At 38.8% G+C, this 25,718-nt stretch overlaps 1 protein-coding gene across 1 annotated transcript in view; it reads left to right on the forward strand.

The window, feature by feature from the left end:
- LOC126229606 (huntingtin-like) overlaps window positions 1-25,718 on the forward strand; it is a 549,560-nt gene that overhangs the window by 468,287 nt on the left and 55,555 nt on the right. Inside the window, exons 44-45 of the mRNA XM_049942347.1 lie at window positions 4,026-4,135; window positions 15,687-15,884. Coding sequence (XP_049798304.1) covers window positions 4,026-4,135; window positions 15,687-15,884 — 308 coding nt within the window. The remainder of the gene's footprint in view (window positions 1-4,025; window positions 4,136-15,686; window positions 15,885-25,718) is intronic.

A 25,718-nucleotide genomic window follows, 5' to 3' on the forward strand; every position in this document is an offset into this window, starting at 1 on the left:
GTCCTTTGGTATAGCACGGAGTGAAGGATCTGAATCAGAGGCTCAGGTGGTTGTGTGACTATGTAAGCTGCAGATTCCTTAATTTGCGCAATCGGTGGGATTCTGGATTCCGCTTAATAGGTCAGTAGTCCACTACACACAGGAAGTGGCTACATGGGTAATGGGAGCTGTATGGAAGGGACTGGGCAGTTTTTTAGATTAGAGGGTCTCAGGAAACTACAGATAGGGTGTCCATCTAAAAGGGGGTAGGTAAAACACAGTAAGGTAGTTGTAGCAAAAATCAGTATTGTAGTTGTAAATTGTCATATATGTGTTGGGAAAGAACCAGAGCTCCAAGCCCTAATAGAAAAGCACAGAAGCTCAAATAGTTATAGGTACGGAAAGCTGTCTAAAGCCGGAAATAGGCTCAGCCAAAATTTTTTCAAACATTCTAACAGTGTTCAGAACGGATAGATTAAATACAGTTGGTGGTGGAGTATTTATTGCTGTCAGAAGTAGTTTACCTTGTAGTGAAATTGAAGTAGATAATTCCTGCGAAACAGTATGGGTAGAGGTTATACTTGACAATCAGACTAAACCATTAATTGGATCATTTTACTGACCCCCCAACTCAGAAGATATTGTTGGTGAACAGTTCAAAGAAAACTTGAGTGTAATTTCAAATAGGTACCCCATTCATACAATTATAGTTGGTGGTGACTTCAATCTACCCTTGATATGTTGGAAAAATTATATGTATAAAGCCAGTGGCAGGCATAATACATCATCCGAAATTGTATTGAATGCTTTCTGAGAAAATTATTTTAAACAATTAGTTCATGAGCCCACTTGAAGTGTAAATGGTTGTGGAAGCGTTCTTGACCTTTTAGCATCAAATAATCCTGCACAAATAATGAGTACCATGACGGATACAGGGATTAGCAACCACACGGCAGTTGCAACTAGGCTGAATACACCCACAACCATCAAAAAGAAACACAAAGTACATCTATTTAAAAAAGCTGATAAAAATGCTCTTAACGCCTTTAAGAGACAGTCGCCACCCTTTCCGAACTGATCACGTAAGCATAGAAAAGATGTGGAATGATTTCAAAGAGATAGTATTGATGGCAGAAAACCCAGAGAGATTCTGGTCATACATAAAGCACACCAGTGATAATATGCAGTCAGTACCTTCACTGTGTGATAACGACTGTGAAGTCACTAAAGCAGAGTTATTAAACACACTTTTTAGAAACTCCTTCACCAAAGAAGACAAAGTAAATATTTCTGAATTCCAATCAGGAATCCATAGCAGTAGATAGCCTCAGTGTAGGAAAGCAGCTTAAATCACTTAATGAAGGCAAGGTCTCAGGTCCAGATTGTATACCAGTCAGGTTCCTTTCAGAGTATGCTGATACAATAGCTCCATATTTAGCAATTATATACAATCGCTCGCTCATAGAAAGATCCGTACCTAAAGACTGGAAAATTGCTCAAGTCACACCAACGCCCAAAAAGGGAAATAGGAGTAATCTGTGAATTATAGGCCCATATCACTAATGTCGATTTGCAGTAGTGTTTTGGAACACATACTGTGTTCAAAAATTATGAATTACCTCTTAGAAAACTATTTATTGACACATAGTCAGCTGGGATTCAGAAAATATCATTCTTGTGAAACACAACTAGCTCTTTATACTCATCAGTAATGAGTGCTATCGACAGGGGATGTCAAATTGATTCCATATTTTTAGATTTCCAGAAGGCTTTCAACTCTGTTTCTCACAAGTGTTTTCGAATCAAACTGTGTGCCTATGGAATATCACCTCAATTGTGTGACTCGATTCATGATTTCCTGTCAGAAAGGTCTCAGTTCGTAGTAATAGATGGAAAGTCGTCAAGTAAAACAGAAGTAATATCCAGTGTTCCCCAAGGAAGCGTATAGGTCCTCTATTGTTCTTGATCTACGGTATATTAACAACATAGGAGACAATATTAGGAGCCGTCTTAGATTGTTTGCAGATGATGCTGTCATTTACCGTCTTGTAAAATCATCAGATGACCGAAACAAATTGTAAAATGATTTAGATAAGGTATCTGTATGGTGCAAAATGTGGCAATTGACCCTGAATAAAGAAAAGTGTGAAGTTATTCACATGAGTACTAAAAGAAATTCGCTAAATTTCAATTACGCAATAAGTCGCACAAATCTGAAGGCCATAAATTCAGTTACATATAACCTAAATTGGAACAATCCCATAGATAGTGTTGTGGGTAGAGCAAACCAAAGACTGGGATTCATTGGCAGAACACTTAGAAGGTGCAAAAGGTCTAGTAAAGAGACTGCTTACACCACTCTTGTCCGCCCTATGCTGGAGTATTGCAGTGTAGGATCTGCATAAGGTGGGACTGACGGATGACATTGAAAAAGTTCAAAGAAAGGCAGCTCATTTTGTATTATTGCGAAATAGGTGAGACAGTGCACAGACATGATACATGAATTGGAGTGGCAGTCATTAAAGCATAGACATTTTTCATTGCGACGGGATCTTGTCATGAAATATCAGTCACCAGTTTTCTCCTCCGGTTGCGAAAACATTCTGTTGACACCTACCTACATAGGGAGAAATGATCATCAAGATAAAATAAGGGCAATCAGGGCTCACACAGAAAAATTTTAGTGCTAGTTTTTCCCACCTGCCGTCGAGAATGGAACAATAGAGAGACAGCTTGAAGGTGATTCATTGAACCCTCTGCCAGGCACATTATTGTGAATAGCAGATTAATTGTGTAGTTGTAGATGTAGAAGTAGAAGTAGTAGTAGTAGTTCCTTCCTTCTCCTTATAAAGAGATATTTTGCCATCCACCAAACCTACACAACAACTTAGTCCAGCCCTATGCCAGTCCCACTCCCAACCCATCTGGTCCTACTCATGACATGTCACAGGCTTGTCCCAACCCACTGAAGTAGTGACTTGTAGCAGCAGGCATGTTGTTTGCCAGCTCTGCTGCAATCACTGCCCAACAGTTTTGTCCATGAGAATGATTGGCCACGGCCAAACTGTGGCCAAGAGCAGTGTGACTAGCAAGTGGTACAAGATGTAGCTGAGGACAACACACTTGATTTCAATGGGTGCTTCATTACAACCTGGGCCATCTGGGTTTTTCCGTCCACCACCAGCTTTTCTGAACTATGTAGATGGTAGTTATCCTCCTATAGTCCTCCTGGCATCAGTCTCCATTAACCCACTGCCCCCACACCCTCACCCAGTGGTTTCACCTTTGCCTGTTTTTACCTCGCAGTTCATGCATGCATGTGATGTTCATCATGTGCAGCTCCCCACCAGCTCTGGCAACCATACATCACATGCCTAGGCTGCACATCTGCCACCCCCCTCTGTCCTACATTCCTAGCCAGCAAACTGATTGCCTCCCTCCAAGCTGCTAGCTACCCACCACAACCCACTCCTCTTCCTGCCTTCCACCTCTCTCTGCCTCTAACCACCCCACCTGACACAACCACCATCCCACCCTGGTCCAATCACTGAAATCCAATCCGAACATTGTGTGTCCAGCTGGCATTATGTAAGGGGACAGGTGTGTGTGTGTGTGTGTGTGTGTGTGTGTGTGTGTGTGTGTGTGTGAGTGTGAGTGTGAGAGAGAGAGAGAGCGCATGCGTGCGTGCATGCGTGCCTGTCGACAACCCAACACTTCTGCTATTTGGCGAGTGATCTCTTTCACCCTCAATAGGATACATTATGCTCAGCAAAAATTTCAACCATTCTTTATGTAATAAGAACCAGCAATTTATCACCCAAACTGTTTTTACTTACTTCTGCACAAAGAAGCTACACAGTATGCTACTTTTTTCAGTTGTAGTCGGCTTTCTCCATTATCTTGACAATGCCTTTGGATAGCCTCTGATGATCTGTGTCATATTGTACATTACATATTTATTGTGATTGTAATTATGAATGCATACTTAATTTTTTTTGTATAAGTAATTTGGAAAAGTGCCAAGTGGTCTCTAATTTTGATTGCAGTATCTACAAAATGTCTTGAACGAGAGCAGTGCTTAGCAGCAAGTGGCCTTGATCTTACATCTTGCCTACATTTTCTTCTTGACCTGTATACACAGTGGACAGCTCCGCAAGTATGTAATCTGCATGAAATATTTTAATCGCCTCTTTCTGAGAATAAATTTATTATTTGACAATGACTAATTTGTTTGATACATTGTTCTTTCACTTATGTTCACTCAGTGAAAATGTTTTGAAGGTACTGATTTCAGTAATAATGTATCATCAATGTTCAATCATTCAGTAGAATTAACAGTCGGTTTTTGAAAATTGCAGAACAAAAAGAAGTTGCACAGTACAGCACCTTGCATAATCTGACAACCCCTTTGAATAGCTTCTGACAGTTCTCTGTCACATAGTTCATTACATAATTGCTGCAGCTATAATTATGAGTGTTTAGTTAACTGATTTGTTGTTTTAAATAATTTTGACTATTACATGTATATAAATGGAGCAGTATTTTTTCAGAGATAGAAAAGACAGATTGCAGAAAATGTTGCTTCTTGAGGTATGTCCCAATCGGTGGTTAACACCCTTATCTTTCTCTGACCTGTGAATCATTTCGCACAATCAGGCCAGTGAGACGTGCAGTTTGCATGGAATCTGAATTGTGTGATTTAGTTGAAAGGATAAGGGGGGAAAGGAAACTAGGAGACTAGGAGAAAGGTATCAAAAGAAGGCTGGTGAATCGAAGCCAGTTATTACTGTGGACTCATAGAGAAAAAAGGAGATTCACAATGCAATTTTGAAGACCTTATGAAATTGAAAAGCTTAGCTTTGAAATAGTGATGTAAATGAGGGTTGGGATGTGAAAAACATAAATAAATAGGTCATTTGCATGTGTTACATGTACACAAGTACCTAAAAAATCTTGCAAGTTAGAGAATGAAATAAATTATGCGTTTTCTAAGAATAATGTTCATTATGGACAGAAAAAATAACATCCATGTAACATGTGGTTAAAGATGTCAGACTGGGTCCATTTCATAAATAAAACTAATAGTGTTCTAATTGTTTACACAAGTATCATTAAACAGTTTTTGATGTTGCTTAGCAACAGTCATACAATATTTTTTAAAGGAACACACCACCAGTACATTTTATGGACATGTGCTCATCTTTTATTTACCAATTTAAGCCTATTTTTGTTAAATATGACGTGCTTGCACAGTTACTTACTGACCTGTTATAAGACGGTGGTTTTATATCAGGCATTTTGTGGGGACCAACATTTTTTTAATTTATAGCCAACTTTGATCTTGACATGTCAAGTGTCTTATAATATACACCATGTGCTCAGAAGTATCTGGACACCCTCAAAACATACATTTTTCATATTAGGTGCATTGTGCCGCCACCTACTGTCTGGTACTCCATATCAGCGACCTCAGTAGTCATTAGACATCATGAGAGAGCAAAATGTGGTGCTCCATGGAACTCACAGGCTTCAAACGTGGTCAAGTGATTGCGTGTCACGTGTTTCATATGTCTGTATGTGAGATTTCCACACTCCTAAACATCCCTAGGTCCACTGTTTCCGATGTGATAGTGAAGTGGAATTGTGAAGGGACACATACAGCACAAAAGCGTACAGGTCGACCTCGTCTGTTGACTGATAGATCGCCGACAGTTGAACAGGGTCTTAATGTGTAATAGGCAGACATCTATCCAGACCACCAAACAGAAATTCCAAACTGCATTAGGATCCACTGCAAGTACGTTGGCAGTTAGGCGAGAGGTGAGAAAACTTGGATTTCATTGTCGAGCGGCTGCTCATAAGCCACACAGCATGCCAGTAAATGCCAAATGATGCCCCACTTGGTGTAAGGAGTGTAAACATTGGACAATTGAACAGTGGAAAAACGTTATGTGGGGTGATGAATCATGGTACACAATGTGGCGATCTGATGGCAAGGTGTGGGTATGGCGAATGCCCGGTGAATGTCATCTGCCAGCATGTGTAGTGCCAACAGTAAAATTCGGAGCAGGTGGTATTATGGTGTGGTTGTATTTTTCATGGAGGGGGCTTGTACGCCCTTGTTGTTTTGCATGGCACTATCACAGCACATGCCTACATTGATGTTCTAAGCACCTTCTTGCTTCCCATTGTTGAAGAGCAATTCAGGGATGGCGATTGTATCTTTCAAAGTGATCGAGCAGCTGTTCATGATGCATGGCCTATGGTGGAGGGGTTACACGACAATAACATCCTTGTAATGGACTGGCTTGCACAGAGTCCTGACCTGAATCCTGTAGAACACCTTTGGGATGTTTTGGAATGCTGACTTCGTGCCAGGCCTCTCCAACCGACATTGATACCTCTCCTCAGTGCAGCACTCCGTGAAGAATGGGCTGCCATTCCCCAAGAAACCTTTCAGTACGTGATTGAACATATGCTTGCGAGAGTGGAAGCTGTCATCAAGGCTAAGGGTGACCCAACACCATGTTGAATTCCAGCATTACCGGTGGAGGGTGCCACAAATGGTAAGTCATTTTCAACCAGTTGTCCTGATACTTTTGATCACATAGTGTATGTTAAAGACATATAATCAAGTGCTTGAAAATGGCATAAAAGGCTGAAGCCTGGGTGGAACTTAAATAAACAATGAAACAGTCAAATGGCTATGTGTTTCTTTAAAGCAAATATTATTGTTTGTGTATAAATTTTGGTCCCGTTCAGATGCTATTGTATGTATAATTTTTATCTGCCTTTATATTGCAGCTGTTTTTATCAAAAAGTAAGAACTTCAAACTACCTCCCAACAATGAAGTGAAAGATGTCCTTGTTATGTACATGAGCAGGTCTAATTGATTTACTTGTGATATAGAAAATGTGGGATCAAATAACAACAATTTGAAAACGGTAGTTTGCTTCTCTTTTACCACATAGAGGAAGCATTGAGTGGCAGACGGGCACAATTAAAACACTGCTAGATTCCAACGCTGCTCTCAATCCTTTGCCCCCACAGCTCATATTCCTGCAATAGACCCAGATGCAAACACCTGTTCCTTACATTCTCCCACTGCCACTTACTCCAGTCCTGTCACAGGCACCTCCTAACCCATCAAAAGCAGGACCACCTGTGAAAACAGCCATTTGATTTACCAACTTAGCTGCAACCACTGTGCCCCATTCTGCGTGGGTATGACCACAAACAAACTGACTGTCAGCGTGAATGGCCACCGTCAAACTGGTGAAGAGGCAACTGGACCACCCAGTTGCTGAGAATGCTACCTAAATTGATGTGCTTGACGTCAGCGACTGCTTCAAAGCCCGTGTATCTGAATTGTTCCCAGCAATACCAGCTTCTCTGAATTGTGCAGGTGTAATGTATTCTTCATTCATGTACTCATAATGTTGACCTATGATGTGAAATGAATCAGTTTTACTGTTATAGTGCACTCTTTCAGTGACAAAATATGGCAAGACTGAACATACTAACTGTTTACATGATTTCTTAAGGATTTGTTTTTCACGTACAATGATTTATAATGAACTACATTCTATCTCTTCCCCACCACACACACATACACACACACACACACACACACACCATACTACTAAACTGTTAAAAATTCTCATGTTAAGTATCAAATCAAATGAAATCATTATTATGACATAACCCGACTCATACAATCAAAGATTGTGACCTAGGTGACTTGTCAATTCTAACACTACTTGGAGAGCAATACATTTAATCTAAGGTTATGGTACACATGTTGTTGCTTCTTCAGTTATTATTGTACATGGTTAACATTAATAAATTAGTCTCAGGGTATAATACATATGGTTTTACTATAAACACACTATTTTACATGGTTATCATTCAAGAAATCTTCTAAACTATAGTAGCATTTGCTTTTCAGATATTTTTCCAAGTTTCCTTCACTATATTTTAGATTTGGGTCACAGTTCCCATTCCAGATTTTATTTATTAATTTCATGCCTATCTAATATGGAGTTTTTTCGTGTAGTTTTAGTCTGCGGTTATGTAACATGTAACTGTCTCTGTGTCTAGTCTCGCAAAGATGAAAGAAACAACTATCCTCAGGATGGTGTGGGTTTCTCTTTGTGAAAATTAGACTCTCATGTATACAGTTGGAATGAACATTGGATTTAGCCTACCACACAAAGGTTTGAAGTGTTATTACTTTTCAGTTCCCACCACGGATTGGATGACCATTGTCTGTAGTCGAAAGCTTTGAATAGATTAGTTTTCTCAGACCCACAGAAATTATACTACACTTAATGACTGGAACAAAATATGCTTAATTACAGTGTTTTTAAAGCCAGATCAGTTATGATGCCAGTGACATGAATGAAACTGTTCAGTCAACTCGGTATACTATCCACATGATTACTCCACAATATACTTTTATTCACTACTATGCTAAGGAATTTGGCACAGTTTGCAATGTCCAATTTTTGGTCCATACATAGTATTCCACTTATATGTTGGACAGATTGTATTGTGGCGAAATTAACTAGTTTTGTTTTTGCAAAGTTTAATTTCAAATTTATTATTTTTGACCCATGCCTCTACTTCCCTTAGGCTGCATTCACCCTAGCACTGATAAGAGTCATCAGACACCATCGTCACATGTTGCCCAGTAGTATCAAACATCAGCCAACAGCTCGGTGACAGTGCAGTCAATCTCCTCGATAAGTTTTTGGCGTGATCAAGGAGGTTTAGAGTTCGACATCCTTGGGCAGGATGGATACCACAACACCTTTGCATTACAGCTTTGGCTATTAGAAAGACAATGAATGAGCTATATCTGTATTGAAAAGAACATGGCAAGCACTGTACACTCTTTCCTCAGTTACTGGAATAACTAGACAAGTTTTACAAATGTATGAGATGAGATGCAAGGAAGAATGTTCTATTGCATACTCTCAATGATTCACAGTTGCATTGAAAAGCAAGATTACAAACTCTCTGCACAACTGCATATAAATTCTTCAAAACAGATGTATTTTTATTAACCTTCAGTGACTGTCATTCAGCATATGTGTGAAAGACAAACATAAATTTTAAAATATGATACTCTGAACATTTAAAGCCCTGAAAAGTGGAAACACATACACCACATTTGCAAACCACATTATGTAACAGAATCACCACCCTACAGGCATAAAACACCAGTAATCAGTAATAATAATTTGTAAACAGCTAATGCCCACCTGCCATACCCAAAAAAAGATCTACTAGAGTAACTTTAAACATAAGATATGTCCCTTGTCTCCCTTGAACAAATTTTTTTTGAGGTTATAATTTATACTTATATTTTATGATAAAGATTTTGTCCACTTGTGGTTTCCAATAAAGCTGCAACTTCAGTCCATAGATTCCAAGCTATATCCGAGTTTTATATTTTTTATGCTCAGGATGCCAAAAAGTCCTTGTTTATTCGACTAAATTTATCAGTTTTTCACAGAACATTGGCCAACTTGACTGAAGAAAACAAACTGTTTTGAATTTCACCAGTTGTTTTATGGATGGGATTGGCCGCATTGTGACTGTTAATGTGATGGCTTACTGATCTGAAACACTCAGCCATCTTTGGCAGATGTCAGTCAGTGGCAGAATCCACTGATGTCACTACCACTGTGACCACATTTGGCTCTGATATCTGTAACAGGTCTACCATTTACCATTAGTTTAGAGGAGAATTTTGCATTTGAAGTGAAGCTCTTGTTTGCAGTATGGTTTAGTGGTTTAACTATATATAGATATTGTTGAAAGTGCTTACATATTGAAGAAATTCAAGTTTCAATTAACTTTTGTCTCCATATACAGTTCTTCCTGTTAATGCTAGACACTCTTACCCATTATCTATTTTTATGAGACTCAACCTGTACTGTTACAAATAGAAGTATTTACTGAATATATTCATGAATTCAGTTGAAAAGTTACTGTAGTTGTCATTAATCGAAGTGTATTTTCTGACTGACCACATGATATGTCTTAGTTTTCTAATACGAGGATGGTTTGAAAAGTTTTCAGAATGGAATAGAAAAAAAAGTGCTTACATCACAACATTTTTTTTAATTTTTCAATGTAGTCTCCTTGAAGATTAATGCACTTGGTCCAACAATGTTCCAGTGCCTTGATCCCATCTTGAAAATGAGTTTCCTCCAGGCCTGCAAAATAGTTGTCAACTCCGGCTATCAATTCTTTGTTTGAAGTGAATCTTTGTCCACCACGAAAAATTTTCAGTTTTGGGAAGAGATGGAAGTCTGAAGGAGCCATATCAGGTGAATAAGGCGGGTGTGGCAACAATAAATACCTTAGTTCGTGTAATTTTGCCATGACAATGGCACATGTGTGCGGGTGTGCGTCAAGAGTCACGACACCCGTCTTGCAGATAATTTTTTCATTTCTAATTATTCAGTTAAAATGTGATATACCCTGTCAGATGACATCTGGTAAGTGTGAGCGATTTCACGCACTTACAATTGGCGATCCTCCATGACCATTTTGTGGACTTTTGTAATGATTTCTGGAATAGTGATACATCTCGGCCGACTACTATGCAGATCATCATCTAAGCTCTCCAAACCAAATTTAAATTCATTTGACCACTTGGCAACAGTTGAATAGGAAGGAGCAGAGTTTCCCAGTGTATTCTGGAAATCAATATGAATGTGCTTCACTTTCATACCTTTCTTTGCAAAGTACTTAATCATTGCTTGAATCTCGATTTTTTTTTCCATCTTCGCAAATCACCGCGTGGGAACAATTTAAATTCATTTTGACCACTTGGCAACAGTTGAATAGGAAGGAGCAGAGTTTCCCAGTGTATTCTGGAAATCAATATGAATGTGCTTTACTTTCATACCTTTCTTTGCAAAATACTTAATCATTGCTTGAATCTCGATTTTTTTTCCATCTTCGCAAATCACCGCGTGGGAACAACAACAGAGCCACGTCACTGCCAGAGCTCTCTTCCAAGAACACTGATGTAGCACGTATTTACAGGCAACAGTCCAATGAATATCATGTGAACAACTCATTGCGCTAACGCTGACCTCTCTTGGTGATTCCGAGAACTTTTCAAACCACCGTCGTAAATACCTCCACATTTTTGTGACTGACGTTCCTACATCTTTTTGTTGTGCAGGCTGAATTAAATTTATTGTGTGATACACATAGTAATGCTTGATCTTATACTTTTAAATTTAGAGTAAATTTTTCTTTTAGACTGTAATTATAACTACTTACAATGTTATCAATACATGTTGAAGTAGCTGCTGCAAATCTTGTACATTGGTCAAAATTTATTTAATTTATGGCTATGTGTACTTTCAATGCAATGCAAAACTGTCATGAGTTCTTACATCTATGTCAAAGTCATCACATGTAAGTAGAAGGGTTGTCAAGCAGATACAATTTCAGAGTGTGCTTAAAGTTAGTTTCTTTATCCATTAGATTCCTTACATCACTGGATAGGTGGTCAGAGATGGTTTTGGTTGGATACCTGACTCCCCTCTGTGCCATACTATGGCTGAATGATAGCTAATGGAAATCACTTCTCCTTCCAATATTATATTTACAAATGTTACTGTGATTGACTGTTAACAACAAATTTCATACAGAAGTAAATTTATTGTGAGGGAGTCGTCTGTATACATAACTTTTTTAATAAGCTGTCTACAAGATGTTCTAGAGTGAACACAATATATTATCCATATTACACACCTCTGTGCTACAAACACGTTTTTCCTCAGTGACAAATTATTCCAGAATGTGATGTAATGAGACATTAGCAAGTGGAAATGTGAAAAGTAAGTCAACGTTTTGACATGTTCATCTCCAAAATTACCGTATTTACTCGAATCTAAGCCACACTTGAATCTAAGCCGCACCTGAAAAATGAGACTCGAAATAAAGGAAAAAAAAAAAAAATTCCCGAATGTAAGCCGCACCTGAAATTTGAGACTCGAAATTCAAGGGGAGAGAAAAGTTTTAGGCCGCACCTCCAAATCAAAACAAAGTTGGTCCATTGTAATATGAGACACAATTTAAGTCGAATGAATGACAATACAGCTACAGTAGTTTGGTTCGAGTCGTAAGCTTAGCAGTTAAGCTTTACCAGGTAGTGCTATGCGTCAGACGCTCCGTCCGTATTGATACGGGTACCCTTCCTTTTTCACGTGCTTCGTCTGGTTTGAATCGATTGTTTATTTTGTTTTGATCTGATAAGTGCTGTTTTCTTTGTTATAGGTGTTTACGTCACTCTAAGCTGAAAATGCATTACTGTACTGTGTCATGCATTGTTTGTCGCATTCTGATAGTGTGTGTTTACGGCCTGTGCCGCTCGCGGCATGGCTTGCTTTTGTGCGCGCTACCGCCGCTTACAATAAAAAAAAAAAAAAAAAAAAAAAGAAAGGAATCGTCTCATTAGCGAAACAATGGCAAGAGACTGCTATTTGTTGTTACTTACACCACTGCTTTCTTTGATAATGATCAACAAGAACCAAATAATAGACTGCGTATGATAGAACATGTTCTGAACGAGAGTTAGGCGAAAATGTTTCTCCGTTTGAAAATCTTTGCGGCCGCTTCTTTAGTACATCAAATTCTACACAGAAATTAGAGTCATCTTAGATTTAAAAATCTAGTCAGTTGCCTTGCTTCATTTCTGACTGTATCACTATTAGGCACAAGAATAATATGAATATAAACATGACACGATACGTATATTCTTTCGCGTTTGCTGTTGTCTCTCTCTAGTTTCGTAGTTTATTAGGCAGACAGGATTTAAATGAGATAGCAGCAAACACGAAAGAATACATGGCAAAATGTTTATATTCTTATTATTCTTATGGTGAAGAGAATACTGCATGTGATTCACATTTCATCAGGTTCCTATTAGCAACCATCTCTTCTCACAGGTAGGAAAAAATTCAGAACGTAGAGTTGGCCATATTGACAAACATTCCAAACAGTTTTGCCAGTCGGATTTTCATAGTACATTGAAGTTCTGGTACATTCGAAGATGAACAATACGGAATTTGTATTTACTTCGTTGGATAATGTATGAAAATGTAGTGGTCGAAACTTGGGGCGGAGAAAAAAAGCTCGTCTTCAACCTTTTTTTTAAATTTATTTACTGACGTAGAGGTTTTGGCGCCAGTATTTATCATTGTGCCTTCAAAGCATGCCTGTGTAGCGCTACATATATTCGACGGCAGAAGTTAGTTGTGGCGGCACCTATCAACATTTTTCAGAACTTCCGCTTGCTTTGCACTCGATTCTAAGCCGCAGGCGGTTTTTTGGATTACAAAAACCGGAAAAAAAGTGCGGCTTAGATTCGAGTAAATACGGTAATGTTATCTGTAAGCAAACCTAGCAGAGGTTAGATATTTAAGAAAATGTGTAAAATGTGACTTCCAGTTGAGGTTCTTAATGGTACGTAACACCTTAGAATTTAGAGTATTCTGTTTAACTTGTTGATTTTTCTTGTTGCATAATTTCTAATGTACTGAATTGCATGTATGGCATTTTATATTAATTCAGAGACAGTCTATTTGTAGAGATTTAACTATTAATCTTTACATATTGTTGTAATGTTTCCTTACCTAACTTATATGGCTACCAAATAGTAAGGCAAGGTGTGGTAGGCACTGTACTGAGAACAATGCTCACATGTGGTCAAGGAACAAGTATAATTACTGACTACCCACCTACGAAGAAACACATGAAATAGTCTCAAAATTCTAAGTTCTGGACAAAGTCACTCACCGGCATGGTTGTCAGTGGAAAAAGGTGCGACACAGTAGAAAATGCGGATGCTGAGCAAGGTGGGAGTCTCGCCTCGGAGTTTCACCAGCACAACGATATTCCGACGTGAGGCACAGAATTAATAGTCCTTGGCAGAAGATGTAGCATGAAACACCATTCACAAACCCAACTGCATAGCAGGGTTGAAGCCAGTGTGACATAGGTGTCTCTTGAAACTTCACGGTACTTGTTGCCACATTGTATATCTGTAGCGGCATGGGTGCTGAGCAGGAACTGATGTTGACACCGTAAGGAGAAGGTGCAGACTGGTTGAGGCTAGATCGGAGTAAGCCTTGCTATGGACTGAACTGTTTTTCTCTACGGATAGCCAGTGACCGTACAATTGAGGTATCTGGTCACCTGGCAGGTTCGACAGCTTGAGTTGGAGGTAACACATGAAGGGAGAAACTCACTGCCATAGCAGATCACAGTTGTGAGCTAGGGGTGAACACACCTGTTAAGACAGCTTGTGATGAAAGGTCACCACGCAGTTCTCCCTCTCTGCGACGAGCAGAGTTTGGGTAGAGAGTGAGGTGGTGACGGTGAAGGATTGTATTGGTAGGGGCGTTTCTCTCACCCACAGTGAGAACTTGGGTGGTGGCATCGATGCTGAGGTTGCCGGTCACACAATGGGAGCTGGCACTGGTCTTCAGGGCGCCAAATGTCAAATGTGCAGGATGGCCGGCAGTCAGCAGTGCTGGTCCACTGTGTGACAGCCAGCGGCAGTGCAGTACTGGCAGCCGACGCAACCGATGAGTACACTGCCAGTGCATGGAGTGAGGGGGAGCAGGGCTGGGTCGCTCTGAGCCTGTGTCCAGTGCTGTGTGTGCAGGGGCGGGCAGGTACTGGACATTGTTGCCAGCATGCAGCTGTGGAGGCTAGGGTGCAGTGTCATAGTGGTTGGGTGCAAGGAGAGGCCGAGAGCATGGTGGCTATGTTTGACAGCTGAAAGCACATGCATTGGACTGTGTGTGTGTGTGTGTGTGTGTGTGTGTGTGTGTGTGTGTGTGTGTGTGTGTGTGTGTGTGTGCGAGTGAATCACTGGTGGTTCTGGTGTGAGGAAGGTGGCAGCAGCTCTGGGGCACGGTGTTGGGAGCACTTGAAATAATGCTGTTGTCGAATTGGTGGGGAATGCAATATGGCGGCGGTGGCATAGCTGGCTGTTGACAGCATCAGAGGGGAATTCACCGCGTCGGGCATACGCGGTACTGGGGCGTGGGCATGGGCATGGGCATCCTCCACATTGAGGCTAATAATGTTGTCATTGCACATGATGATTTTTGTTATGAAGACTCAACTTTTGCTGCGAACCTCATGAGAAGTGTGTGCAAAATTCCAGTATGTGCCGCTTTCTGCTCTGTATTCAGTGATCTAGGTATTCAAACAGCTGACACTTAACAATATCACAGCCTCTTTGAATTATTGTGTAAATACCTCAATAACTAATCTGAAGGTTCATAGATATTTGAAGTCTTATTAACTATCAGTTGCCCACAGAAATATGTTTGTCAAACTTAGATAGCAAATGATGATGATTTTTTTTTGTCATAAACTTACTTCGTCATTAGAAACTCTGCTGAAACCTTTCCTGAATCTGGGAAGGTGAAAACAACAAAAGGTTTTCCAAATGTCTCTCCTCATTTGACATAAGAGCCCCCACCTTCTTGTACATTCAACAAGTACTCTGCTGATCATGCTTATTTATATTGACTCAGTCCACGTATTAATACTTCATAGTGTTTGTATTTTGTCACAGTGTCATATATAGATTGAAATTTCATGAACTTTTGTGGTTTGTTGTTGCAATCACTTCTTTTTATATCTTTCATGGTAACAGTCTGGAACTGCATTAAGGCTGATCGGAGAAGCTGTAAGGTCATCGTTGTGCCTCTCAGATCTGTTCACTGAACGAGCTCAGTTCCAATGGCTGTTAGCAACGTTTCTTGAACTGGCACGTACACATCCTCTTGAGGATGATCTACTTCACCAGGCAGTTGTCATCGGTGTCTGCAAGGCTGCAGCTGTTATTGGAACAGTAAGTACATGTTTCTATCAGGTGTGATTTCAGTTAGAGGTGGATAAAGGCAGAAATTACAAATTTTTATTTCATTTCTTAATCAGTGTAAATACACAAAAAGCGGGTAAGGATACTCTCAGTGAAGAATGTCAGATCTGAAAAACACATTGAACAATGTGAGCCTTTTAAAGAACTTCACATTATTGAAAAAAGAAAAGTTAAAAGAGGTAAGTGATTGATTGTGCTAAGAGATAATAAGAAGACAGGTTCATCAAGACTATCATAGAAAAATTTTCAGGCGGGAAAACTCAAGGACAGCCAAGAATGAGAGTTTTAGATAGTGTGGTAAAGGGCTCAATTAAAAGAAAAAAGGAAGGTGAAAAGGTGATTGATTGTAGAGAACATTGTAAAAACAGACAGTTTTTGGTAAAATATTGTCAAATCAGCTGAAAAACACTTACCTTGTAATTGATTTGTAATAATAATAAAATTGTTGTTTTAATTGTGGTATGTACCGGTTTATCTTTAACAGTAATTTAACCTTTTGAACTTCACACATCATTTTAGACTCCCTAAAGAGATCTTAGTGAATGAAGTGGCTTTCTTTACAATGTTTTTAGTACTGTAATATGTAAGTCTTTGTAGTCAGCTGTATTTATGCTATTTTGCTTAATTCTGTTATCAAGTAAGGCTTTCTTATTGCTGCAGTGATGTCCTCTTCAATGTTTAAATGCATTACAAAACACATCGAGTACATTCTTACATTCTGTTGCTGATAGTTTTGTTTTAGTGAACTTAGGAGCAACTTTGTAATAGGCGCAGATGTTATACAGACACAATGGCCAAGGAATTCATTGCTTGCATCAGTTTTGTTACTCTGCCATGGATAAAATAGATGCTCTGCAACAGAACAAGTTGTACTCCATGGCTGTCGATTGTATTGGGCGACCGTTTAAACAACAGTGACATTTTGGTTCCGCCGTTTGAATCTACGAGCCTTACAGAGATATCCTGTTTACCAGTGGTGTCAACAACAGAGAGCCACTGTTTCAACAGAGAGCCACTGTTTCTGCTTTTCCTCCCACACCACCAAGTCTTGCCATTTGTGACTGGCAGAAACTACAGGCAACAGCACATTCTGATAGCTTTAGCAGAGCTCAACAGGCTTACACTCGGAAGTGTAAATGCCGCACGAGTTCAAACATTAGATAGTTTTCTTAACACATTCACGGTGTCAGCCATTCTGGGTGGATCGAAACTCCAGACAGAATTTAAAATGTTGTTCAGGGTGATTCTCGAGTATTTTGGTATGAGACACCTGTGGTCTCCAGTAAAACAGAGTAATTACATTTTGTTTGACTTCTTACCCAAATTTATCTCTGTGTTATACTGAAAACATCTACAGAACAGTGCAAAAGAATGTCAGCCATATGTCCTGTGCATGTTGGTTGGAGACAAACTTCATAATTTCAACATCTATGTAATTACTGTGCTCTTCATAATTAAGTGCCCAGCAGAGGGTATATCAAACGACCATTAAGCTACTTCTCTACCATTCTGCTCTCGAACAGTGTGCGGGAAAAATGAACGATTAAGTCTGTCCATGTGAACTCAGATTTCTCTTATTTTATTATGATGATTATTTCTCCCTATGTAGATGGGTGCCAACAAAATATTTTCACACTCTTGTTAAAAGAAAAAGGGTCTTGCCACAGCAAAAAATGCCTTTGTTTTAATGACTGCCATCCCAATTTGTGTATCATATCTGTGGCACTCTCTCTTCTATTTCATGAGCGGATCGCACACTGCACAGTAATACTCCAGAATAGGACAGACAGGCAAGGTGTAAGCAGTCTCTTTAAGAGACCCATTACATTTTCTAAGTGTTCTGCCAATAAATTGCAGTCTTTGGTTTGCTTTCCCCATAACATTATCTGTGTGATTGTTCCAACTTAAGTTACTCATGATTGTAAGCCCCAAGTACTAGCTGATTTCACTCATAATTGTAATCCCCAAGTACTTAACTGAGTTCACAGCCTTTAGATTTGTGTGATGTATCATGTAACTGACATTTAGCAGAGCAGATGACTTCACAGTTTTCATGATTTAGAGTCAGGTGTCACTTTTTGCACCATACAGATATCATGTCTACATTGTTTTGCAATTCATTTTGATCATGTGATGACTTTATGTGATGGTAAATGACAGCACCATCTGCAAACAATCTAAGAGCGCTGCAGTGTTATTTGTACATTAACAGTTGTACCAAGGAGTATCGATAGGTTTACTGATCAAGAGTTGGCCTATGTGTACGTCATGTATGGGTTCATTGAATGCAATGGAAGAGTGACACAATGATGCTATGCAGAGGAGAGCAGAGCGACAGCTGTGTGGCAGTACTTTTGCATCTTTGGTTTGTCACCTATGAGAAACCAGATGCTTTCCTAAACTGATAGCATATTTCAACTTTTCCACACTTGTGAATGATTTTTCACAAAAACAAGGGTAACAGGGGTAATAATGCAATATATCACAATTGTATCAAGCTCCCAGAGATTGTGTGTTTCTTATACCAAAATATTCAGAAAATATTCCTGAGCAAACTCCCATAACTTGTCACTGGAGTGAGAGTTTGCACAGTGACACCACCTCCTACCATTCAGGACATATGTGATGCTGCAGTTTTTGCAAGCAACAACGATTTTCAGTTTGTTTTCTCTCAGTAAATAGGTAATGTAAGAAATTTTTTTCCCTTTAAAAAATGCGTACATTTAATATCATCACACATATTCACTCCCTGTGACAGTTCTCAAAGCACTCCAACTACATAAATTGCTAATGAGGACAATCTGGACAAAATTTGTAAACCCTTCTTGTTATCTTCCTGTCGACATCTCTTCCTCCAGTTTGCTTTATTGATACGTAGTATTATGGTGCACATTCTTCAGGGTATTTTCTTTCTTTTTAATTTTTTTTGTGGAAACAGTGGATGTGGTGGTTATTTTTTCACACAGTGTAGTTGCAGTCTTTTTCTTTATTACAAACCAAGACAATTTCTGGTTTCTCAGTATGTTTCTTCCTGATTTATTGAAAGTTCATTATTTACAACGTGTTTTTTAAAAGTAAATACTGTGTTAAAATAAAATCAGAAACATAAATAGTATTACAAATTTAGTGTTATATGAAAGCCTGGACATTAATTTACTTCAGAACATAATTTCCACTTATGATAAGGAAATTTCTGTATAGTATGAACAGCTTCTGAAATCCACGCTCATAGAAATCTACCACCTGATTTTTTACCCAGTCCTGTATTGATCTTTTGATTTTGTTATCTTCCTTGTAGTGTGACCAGCAAGATACTTCTTGAAGTCCAAGAACACTAGATCAGGGCTGTATGGAGGGGTGATAAAATTGTTCCCCACTATATGACACAATGAGATTTTGGTGCAGTGAGCCAGATATGGATGGGCACTGACATGCAACGTGCTGAGCATGTCACACTCAGTGTTTTGGATTGCATGGCGTAGTTTCTTAAAGAACTCACAAGGTAAAAAATTGACTGGAAAAACATTCTGCCTACCTCAAAACAGAGTGAACATAATTTTTTGGGCTGAAGTTGTTTGCTGAATTTTCAATTTCTTGTGCTATTTTGAAAGCCTCCATTCCAAAGACAGTTGTTTTGATTTTGGTGGTGTAATGAATCAAGTCCATGTTTCACCAGTGACAATCTGGCCTAACAACTTATTCCCTTTGACACAGTATCTCTGGAGGAAAGTTGCAGCACTAACTAAATGATTACTGATTTGTAAACCGGTCAGCATTTTTGGAACCCAGCAGGCACACACTGTAAGGCAATGGTCACAGTGGAGCTTTGTGGCATGGCCAGAGCAGCATGGCGAGCAGAGCAGTGCTTGCGAAACAGTGTGTGTGATTATACTAGTACTGAAGTGGACCGGTATGTAGTACAGTGGCACAGAGCTGCACTGAGCGAATCAAACATGTTTGTTTCATAGAGAGGCAACCAGAGCATTCGAATGACCCCAGCTGCATTCGGACAATGCCAAAATTATTTTGCTGTTGCTGTGGATAGCAGAGCCAGTACTGTTGGTGAGTGTGTTTCATTTGTTGTACTGTTGAGAAAATGGTATCAGCGGAAGTTTTGATAGCAGCCATTTTTACTCAGCATCATTTATGATAGCAGTGAAACAACTATCATCACGTCTGATTCATTTTGGACAAGTTATGTGATGAGGTGGCAGTAGAATTACAGATGATAAGTCAAAATACATTTCCTTAATCTCTTGTTTATTTCACTGTCTTAAAACAAGTTGAAGTAGCATAACTGAGAAACACATGAAAATTGTGTTTTATTGTGTGAGAGAAATTTTCAATAACGTCTCATTTTGACAACTTCATTTGAAGGTCTGTTAAAGTTTCTTCTTGTCTGATAAGTGCTTTGTATAGAATGCTCTATATCTATTGTATTTGCACATTGACACCCATGGATCCTTGTAGATCACTGACAATGTTGTGGAGAACATGCACATTTCACAGTATTGTCAGCAAATTGAGGTGAAGTTTCTATTGGCTTCCAAAATGTGCTCCTATTAGTGCTCATTATTCCAAAAGCAGATTCTGTTGATCGTCATGGTCTGAAAAAGTGTTTGTTGAAATATTCATTCCATGGATCTAAAACCCATCAACTAAAAGATTTGATAAAATGCCTCAACTATGGGTATGCCTCATCTCCAATGAATACAAAAAACAACATAGCTGATGTCTTTGGTAGTGGAGAGTCTGGCTGTATATTAAGCTCCCCTTCTTGCATCAAGCGAAATACACTAGAAGAATAAAATCTACCACTTTCCCACTTCCCCCATCATCGATTATAAAGAATTTCCGTGAGGATCTGCAACTGCTTGGAGTACGACTGATTGAAAATTTTTGTAACTATAAAACATTGAATCAGAATTTTCTGAGCATTTTAGACAAGTTTGTCTTTTTTCAACACCACCGAATGCAACTGGAAAGTTCTGTGTGTTATATAAATCATTCACAATACTTAGAAAAATGCGCTTGCCTGTGGAGTGGCTGGAGGGTAAATATCAGAGCTACGTCTTCTGGTTTCTAAGAATCTGTAACAAATCTAGTTTCATTAGCTATTGACGACACTTAAATATGACATTATTTCATTTGAAAAAATGTGTAGTTGGTTGAATATCAGTTAGATAAGGGAGTTTTACCTATTAATGATATGGCAAAATATCATTTGGCAGAACCTTGTTTCAGTATCTTAAACCATTTATGAGATACTAGAAATGTTACAAATAGTTCATTCTGGGTTTTTCGTTAGCACGCGAGTTCGGTATGAAGCACTTTACACACAATCCATTTCCTTGAGACTGATGACAGATGGTGATATCCTTATAAGTTTAAAGAATAACTCAGTATGTTAGCTATATTTCATATGCAGAAACATGTGGTCTAACATGCACTAAATGCAAATTCATGGTGACTTCTATTTTTCAATGCAAACTTTTTGAAGTTCTTGCAGTAGGTTACTTAATTTTGAAGTGTCACAAAAACCATGGACATTAATGAAAAGATAAGCAGTTCAACATCAAGCTGACAAGTAAAGCTATGAGATGGACAAGGATAAAATTTTTTTACTGAGTAGTTTCTTTAAAATCATACGAGAAAGTTTGCGGATCAGACAGTTTGTGTGTTTTCAGCCAATACAGTGAAGCGGGCCTGCTGACTGCCGCACTGCTTCCTGCCCCCATTATACATTATACCTGGGTGCAAAGCAGCGTTGCGTCAGCAGCCCGATGTGCATTTCCACTCTACTCTGTTGTGCTGCTCCACTGTAATCCATGACTAAGTGTTCTGTAACATTTTCATACAGAACACTTCTTGAAATGCAAGAAAAATCATGTGAGAATGATGAAATCATATAGCGTTTTCTTATTCGAATTTTTTTGTGTACTTGGTGCAACAGTTTATCAGTAATGCCGTATGGTCGCTCTCTTTAGTTCCCATCGTTCATATTTATGTAACCATCTCCAAATGCTCTACACCATTTTCTAACCATTTCAGTGCTGATGATGTTTCTCCATACATTTACTAATCAGTCAATGAAATTCACCAGCTTTAATGACTCTTGAATTTAAGGAATGAATAACAATGCATTTTCAATCAACTGAGTCATAAATTTTTGTGCAATCTAAAGCTACTGCAATGACATTTGTGGGTAGCCAACAGTTGAAATAGTTTATGAGCATGTACAGTATGCCAACTGCAAAGCTCCAGTGGCCATGTTTCAAAATGGTAATTACTTTAAAAATATGCCTTGTATCGTGTATGTCACTTTGTAAGTATGAGAAGAATGTTTGGCAGAAAGAAGCTTCACACCTAAAGCCATTTTTTAATGCCAGTACCATTTTTGTCAAGGAGTTATATCATTACATATGTCTGTCTGATATTTATTTTTGCCTTTGAAATAATATCCTTTATGGCAAACCTCATAGTTTCCACATTTGGGAAAATCACTTCCCGCAGCTTCATAAAGTCTTCTGTTATTTTGTAATTTTCCTTCACTTTCTGTCTTCTTCAAGAATAATACCTGAATAAATGTCGCCAAGAAGGTTGTATACATGGAAGAAGCCTGGAGATACTGACAGGTTTCAAATAGATTATATAATGGTCAGACAGAGATTTAGGAACCAAGTTTTAAATTGTAAGACATTTCCAGGGGCCAATGTGGACTCTGACAACAATATATTGGTTATGAACTGTAGATTAAAACTAAAGAAACTGCAAAAGGTGGAAATTTGAGAAGATGGGACCTGGATAAACTGACAGAACCAGAGGTTGTAGAGAGTTTCAGGGAGAGCATTAGGGAACGATTGACAAGAATGGGGGGAAGAAATACAGTAGGAGAAGAATGGGTAGCTTTGAGAGGTGAAATAGTGAAGGCAGCAGAGGATCAAGTGGGTAAAAAGACGAGGGCTAATAGAAATCCTCGGGTAACAGAAGAGATACTGAATTTAATTGATGAAAGGAGAAAATACAAAAATGCAGGAAATGAAGCAAGCAAAAAGGAATACAAACGTCTCACAAATGTGATCGACAGGAGTGCAAAATAGCTAAGCAGGGATGGCCAGAGGACAAATGTAAGGATGTAGAGGCGTATATCACGAGGGGTAAGATAGATACTGCCTACAGGAAAATTAGAGAGATCTTGGGAGAAAGGGAGAACCACTTGCATGAATATCAAAAGCTCAGATGGAAACCCAGTTCTAAGCAAAGAAGGGAAAGCAGAAAGGTGGAAGGAGTATACAGAGGGTCTATACAAGGGCGATGTTCTTGAGGACAATATTATGGAAATGGAAGAAGATGTAGATGAAGATGAAATGGAAGATATGATACTGCGTGAAGAGTTTGACAGAGTACTGAAAGATCTAAGTCAAAACAAGGCCCCGGGAGTAGACAGCATTCCATTAAAACTACTGATAGCCTTGGGAGACCCAACCCTGCCAAAACTCTACCATCTGGTGAGCAAGATGTATGAGTTAGGCGAAATGCCCTCAGACTTCAAAAAGAATGTAATAATTCCAATCCCGAAGAAAGCAGGGGTTGACAGACGTGAAAATTACCGACTATCAGTTTAATAAGCCACGGCTGCAAAATACTAACACGAATTCGTTACAGATGAATGGAAAAACTGGTAGAAGCTGACCTTGGGGAAGATCAGTTTGGATTCCGTAGAAATGTTGGAAGACGTGAGGCTATACTGACCCTATGACTTTATCTTAGAAAATAGATTAAGGAAAGGCAAACCTACATTTCTAGCATTTGTAGACTTAAAGAAAGCTTTTGACTATGTTGACTGGGATACTCTCTTTTAAATTCTGAAGGTGGCAGGGATAAAGTACAGGGAGCGAAAGGCTATTTACAATTTGTACAGAAACCAGATGGCAGTTATAAGGGTCGAGGGGCATGAAAGGGAAGTAGTGGTTGTGAAGGGCGTGAGACAGGATTTTAGCCTATCCCCAATGTCATTCAATCTGTATATTGAGGAAGCAGTAAAGGTAACAAAAGAAAAATTTGAAGCAGGAATTAAAATCCATTAAAACTTTGAGGTTCGCCGATGACATTGTAATTCTGTCAGAGACAGCAAAGGACCTGGAAGACCAGCTGAACGGAATGGACAGTGTCTTGAAAGGAGGATATTAGATGAACATCAACAAAAGCAAAACGAGGATAATGGAATGTAGTCGAATTAAGTCGGGTGATGCTGAGGGAATTAGCTTAGGAAATGAGACACTTAAAGTAGTAAAGGAGTTTTTCTATTTGGGGAGCAAAATAACTGATGATGATCGAAGTAGAGAGGATATGAGATATAGACTGGCAATGGCAAGAAAGCGTTTCTGAAGAAGAGAAATTTGTTAACATCGAGTATAGATTTAAGTGTCAGGAAGTTGTTTCTAAAAGTATTTGTATGGAGTGTAGCCATGTATGGAAGTGAAACGTGAACGATAAATAGTTTAGACAAAAAGAGAATAGAAGCTTTTGCAATGTGGTGCTACAGAAGAATGCTGAAGGTTAGATGGGTAGATCACATAACTAATGAAGAGGTATTGAATAGAATTGGAGAGAAGAGGAGCTTGTGGCACAACTTGACTATAATAAGGGATCAGTTGGTAGGACATATTCTGAGGCATCAAGGGATCACCAATTTAGTTATGGAGGGCAGTGCGGAGGGTAAAAATTGTAGAGGGAGACCAAAAGATGAATACACTAAACAGATTCAGAAGGATGTAGGTTGCAGTAGGTACTGGGAGATGAAGAAGTTTGCACAGGATATAGTAGCATGGAGAGCTGCATCAAACCAGTCTCAGGACTGAAGACCACAACAACAACAACGTCACCAATAGTTGACTGTGTCATCACACACTTCTAAGCTAGTATCATCCACAGGCTCTTCAAAACTAGGATCATCCAGATCATCAGCCCAATTATTTTGTTCCAAATTTTTCACACATTATGTCCCACAAAATTTGTGCACTTGGCTTTCACTGTACACACACAAACGTGTATCTGTCATGTCACTGCAACAATCAGTGCACAACAATTGCAACTAACTTCACTGACTGCTAGAATTTATCATATGTATTTGACTAATGTGGCCTGCAGCAGAAACAATATATGCAGGGAGGCTGCACATGACATATGTGACACATTTTTTCGTATAAAATAATATTTGTAAATAAAAAACATAATGTGAAACTAATGTAAAAGCTTTTGTTTTGAGCTGTGTTAAGGATTTTGTGCAAAAATTTGCATTGCTCCTTAGTGGAATATTCCTTGCAAAACAGCATAGCAGGCAATGTGTTAATTACTGAATTATTGTACCTGATTTTGTTGGTTTAGGACACAGTTGTGAGAGACTTGAGAATTCATTGCAGCTGCTTGTATGGAATACTGTATGTAACTTAATGTCAATAGTAGACTGCATGCAATTACATTAAAAAAACCGTGATTCTTTTAATTGATACCAATAAGAATTATGAGTTGTTGTGTATTACAGAAATTCAGTATCAATGATAAAACTAGTTGTTTAGCTAAATAAAAAATTACTGATATAATGTCACATGGGAAGTCAAATACAAAATCACTGCAACCATTTACAAATAAAACAGAGGTCAAGGAGATAGCATATCTGTTGAATACCAGCCTTAAGAAATTAGCAGGAGAGTAGAAGAGAGGATTGATTGAAGGAGAGGATTGATCGAACTAGAAATGAAAAAGTGATTACATTAGCAGAATTTTTAAGAAAAGGACAAAAAT

This window comes from Schistocerca nitens, unplaced genomic scaffold, assembly GCF_023898315.1.
Source record: "Schistocerca nitens isolate TAMUIC-IGC-003100 unplaced genomic scaffold, iqSchNite1.1 HiC_scaffold_376, whole genome shotgun sequence".
In the NCBI taxonomy this organism is placed as follows: domain Eukaryota; kingdom Metazoa; phylum Arthropoda; class Insecta; order Orthoptera; family Acrididae; genus Schistocerca; species Schistocerca nitens.